Source organism: Arachis hypogaea, chromosome 2 (assembly GCF_003086295.3).
Source record: "Arachis hypogaea cultivar Tifrunner chromosome 2, arahy.Tifrunner.gnm2.J5K5, whole genome shotgun sequence".
Classification (NCBI taxonomy): Eukaryota; Viridiplantae; Streptophyta; class Magnoliopsida; order Fabales; family Fabaceae; genus Arachis; species Arachis hypogaea.
In genome coordinates, this window is record NC_092037.1 from 75646166 (window position 1) to 75651207 (window position 5042).

The 5042-nt window shown below is 36.6% G+C and overlaps 1 protein-coding gene across 1 annotated transcript; it reads right to left on the bottom strand.

Annotated features, from left to right (window-relative positions):
* Nucleotides 1-307: 307 nt before the first annotated feature.
* Nucleotides 308-1375, bottom strand: LOC112723859 (uncharacterized). The gene has a single exon (XM_025775245.1). It carries the CDS (start codon nt 1373-1375, stop codon nt 308-310), a length of 1068 nt encoding a protein of 355 aa, XP_025631030.1.
* Nucleotides 1376-5042: the final 3667 nt, after the last annotated feature.

The window sequence follows — 5042 nt, forward strand, 5'->3', positions numbered from 1 at the left end:
TAATGCAATCAGAATTTTATTCGCTGCCTCCACCTGTCCATTGGCTTGGGCATAATATGGTGTAGAAGAAAGCATTTTTTATATCCCTAGGTTTGGCATATTCCATGACCTTTTTCCTAATAAACATGGTTCCTTGATCAGTGGTAATATACTGAGGAATTCCAAACCTATGCACAATATGCTTCTCAATAAAATCTATTATTTCATTGTGAGTCACCTCCCTCAAAGGGATAGCCTCTACCCATTTAGAAAAATAATCAACACCAACCAAAATGAACTTATGACCTTTAGAAGAAGGTGGGTGAATCTACCCGATAAGATCTAGAGCCCAACCTCTAAATGGCCATGGCTTAATTATAACATGCAATTCTGACGCTAGAATATGTTGAAGGCTTCCATGTTTTTGGCATTCTTCACAGGACCTGGCATAATTTATACAATCTCTTTGAATAGTTGACCAATACAATCTTCTCCTATTTATCACCCATTTCATTTTTTCCCCTGATTGATGGGCACCACAAATTCCCTCATGCACTTCAGCAAGAGCCAAATATGCTTCCTTTTCTCCCAAACATGTCAAGAGGTTTCCATCAACATATTTTTTAAACAAGACATTATTCATTAGAACATAACTTTGAGCCATGTATTTAAGTTTTCTATCGACACTAAGGCTTGGATTTTCTAAATACTCCACAAGTGGTGCTCTCCAATCTTCTGGGTCTAGCTTTTCTAATGACAACACTTCTCTTTCTCTCAAAGGCATAAATATGCCCTTTATCCTTACCAATTTTTCTAGTGTTGAGAGTTTGATCTTATATCTTGAAGCAATTTGAGCTAATTCATTTGCTTCTTGATTTAGCTCCCTTAGAACGTGTCTTACAATGACATTGTCAAATTTGCTCAACAACTTTGTGGCCACATCGAAATACTTTCTTAAATTTTCACTAACACACCTATACTCAAGTGATACTTGACGGACTACAAGCTGTGAATCTCCAAAAATTTCCACATTTTTAACTCCTCTTTCCAATAATAATTCCAGTCCCATTATTAACGCTTCATACTCTGCCTCATTATTGGAACATGAATAATTCAATTCAAAGAGGAATTTACTTGGCTCGCCGCTTGGAGAAATAATTAAAATTTCTATACCAACACCACCCATATGGCATGAACCGTTGAAATATAATTTCCAAGGCACCAAACCAACGAAACCGAGTAAACTTTCATCAATGTCAATACAAGGATGGTCAACTAGGAAATCAGCTAGAACCTGACCCTTAACGGCCCTCGCAGGAACAAAATGTAAAGAAAATTCCGTTAAGGCCAACATCCATTTTCCTAATCTACCATGCAATATAGGAGAAGACAACATATATTTAAGAACATCAAACTTAGAAATTACATAAACATTCCTAGGAATCAAATAGTACTTAAGTTTTAAACAAGAAAAATATAAAGCTAAACAAAGTTTCTCAATTGGAGAATAACGGCTCTCCACATCATTTAGCACACGACTTAAGTAATAAATCACTCTTTCGTTTGCCATTCTCATCTTCTTGAGCCAGCATTCCACCAATTGTTACTTCAAAAGCTGACACGTAAAGTTTTAGAGATGCTCCGTGCCTTGGAGGTGTCATAATAGGAGGATTAGTCAAATACTGCTTGATGTTGTCAAAAGCTTCTTGATGCTCTGTCTTCCATTGGAACTCTTCCTCTTTTTTCAGCTTGATCAGAGGCGCAAAAATCTTGGTTTTTCCTGACAGATTGGAAATAAACCTTCTGAGGTAATTGACCTTCCCTAAAAATGCTTGCAGTTGCATTTTGTTAGCTAGAGGGAGAGCCTCTAAGATAGCCTTTTGCCTTATTTTTGTCAATTTCAATCCCTTTTTTCTGCACCAAGAAACCAAAAAAAATTCCCTCCACTCACACCAAAGGCACATTTTAAGGGATTCATTTTCAATTTATGCTTTCTCATTCTTTCAAATGCTTTTTTTAAATTTTCTAGATGCTCTTTTTAGCATTTGATTTGACAACCACATCATCAACATAAATTTCCATAAAATTTCCAATAAAGTCATGAAAAATTTTATTCATCGCCCTTTGATAAGTTGCACCAGCATTTTTTAGCCCAAATGGCATCACAACCCATTCAAAAGTTCCTAAAGCACCTGGACACCTAAATGCTGTTTTTGACATATCTTCTTCAACTATGTATATTTGATTATAACCTGAATATCCATCCATAAAACTTAACATTTCATGACCAGCAGTAGAATCTATCAACATCTCAGCTATAGGCATTGGATATTCATCTTTTGTTGTTGCAGAATTTAAATCTCTAAAATCAATGCAAACCTTTAATTTTCCATTCTTTTTCATGACAGGAACAACATTAGAAATCCAGTTGACATACCTTGCTGTCTTTATAAACTTAGCCTTAAGAAGTCTTTCAATCTCTTCTTTAATCTTCTACACGACTTCAGGAGCAAATCTCCTTGGTGGCTACTTGACAGGTTTGACATTGGCTTTCAATGGCAATTGATGTTCTACTAATTCACGATTCAAGATTGGCATCTCTGCATAATCCCATGCAAAATAGTCGCAATATTCCTTCAAAATTTCCACCATTTCTTGTTTGAAATCATCAGGCAACATCTTGCTTACATATGTTGGTCTAGGATAATCACCGTTACCAATATCTACTTCCTCCAAAGGATCCTGCACTTCAACCTTTTTTACAGTGTCAGTGTTATTTTTTTTTCAAAACCTAAAGGACCATTATCATATATACAATCATAAGGTACAATGTCAATGCACCCTTCTCTGTCTACCATATAGGCTGACAGCCGAGCCAGTTGGCTCGTCAAGCTCATCTAAGTTTCTCCTGAGGCCGTATCCGCCCCGGCCATAGGGACCAAAATAAAACCATTCATATCTATTTTGCACATCTCAATATTTTTAGGATTAAATACATTGGTGTCAACTGTCAACGGCTTGACTCCAGGATTATACATCCTGAACTCCACATGCATCTCATCATAGTAACAGGTACTATTGTCAGTAAGAACTTCTTCCACTCCTCCATCTTCATTCCAAAAAATCAATTTTTGATGTAAAGTGGATGGAATAGCACCCATTACATGAATCCAATCACGTCCCAAAAGCAAGTTAAAACCAGCCTTTGAAGGAACCACAACAAATAGAGTTGGCCTATTGACAGAACTAACCTCAATTGACAGCAGAACCACACCTCTGACAGAAGAAGTCCTTCCATTAAAATCTGTAACCCCAATGCTACTTTTAATCAGATCTTTTTTAGTCTTTCCAAGCCTTCCCATCATTCTTTCAGGCATGAGATTAACAGCAGCTCCCCCATCAACCAAAATCTTATTGACTATCCTTCTATCAACACGAGCCTTGATATGCAGTGGACGCAAGTGTTCCTTATCATTTTCAGTAGGCTTTTCAAATAATCCTCCACCACAGCAATAAGCATTCGCTTCCAGGGAAGACATCATAACAATTATCTTCTAATGACTCTACTTCCTGGACTTGACTATACTCCTCAGGCAGTATTGACACCACAGCTATAGGTTGCTTAACACCAAATATTGCTTCTAAGTTGTCATCAAAACCAGTGTCAAAATTATCAGTAATTAAATCTTCATCCTTTTCTCCCTTGTTTTCAACCATTACCCTCTTTCCAGCAAGATTCTTCTTTACATTTTTATTGCGTTTAGGGTGATTAGAAGAATTGCCTGTTTCTGCAAACTTTGGCCATGGTTGGTAAAGAAGGAAAATCTACTCCGTGTCCCTTGTATGGATCCAAAGGAACATACTCAGGTATATTCTCTTTCTGCTCAAAAGTTGTAAAAGGAGAATATTTTGGGATATTTTGACAATTTGGCCAAGGAGAATAATTAGGAACCTGCTGCATGTTAGGATTATAACAAGAATAAATTGGCTTTGAGGGAATAGGCACATTTTTTGGAATATATATACTACCTCCGTCTTGTGCATGATTCATGTTCCATAACTGAGACTCATAGTATGTGGGCTTAAAAGGTCTAGGCTTCACCCATTTGTTTTTTCCTCTTGTAAAAGTAGTAGGTTGATTCTGCACATTTCTCACATTCTGGACCCATTTATTGTTTGAAATTTTGGTGGGAGGAACTCTTGTCTTTTGAGAAAATCTATCAGGTTTTTCATCAATCATGACCACAGTCTTCATCTTCCGGTTGACGGGTTGTACCCCAGTGTTGTTGACGCACTTGTTCAAAGGAGTTTGACCGCCCAACTTTTGTTTTCCTTCGGCTATCTTCCGCTTTAGTTCGTTAGTTTCATTTTCTTTTTCATCAATCTTCTTTCTCAACTCAGCCATTTCTTTCTCTTCAACTTTGTACTTTTAAAACTCTTTTGCAGCTTACTTGTCAAAAACAGCATTGCACTTTGGGCACATGGTGATGGTGCTATCAGATTCTTTAATTCTCAATAAAAAAATCTAACAAATCTTCACCAGGACGAGGATAAATTGGCTTATTGTCTTGCTCAAAGATCCTCAGGTCTTTATTTTTATCTTTAGCACTAACCATTGTGGCATCAACTTCTACCATGTTGACTGACAAGTTGAATGGCTCAACATAATTTGAGTCAGCAGCAAATGGTTCAGTGTCCACCTTCATAGTAGTTTTATCTTCAAACTTCAACCTTCCCTCCTTAACTGCTTTTTGTATCAAATTCCTGAAACGGACGCAATTATTAGTAGTGTGTGAGAACACCTGATGAAACTTACAAAATTTTTTATTCTTTATTTCATCAGCTGAAGGCATTTTTTTTCCTTCTAGTAAAATAAGCTGCTTATCTTTTAATAAAACTTCAAATATTTGGTCTGCCTTAGAAATATCAAAAGAATAGTCTTATTTTCAATTTTGGAATATGAAGAAACTTTTTCTTTTCCTTTAATAGGCTTCAAAGATTTGCATACATAAGGAGGACCCCCACGCAATTCAGCAATATAAACCTCTTTCTCATCTGAATCA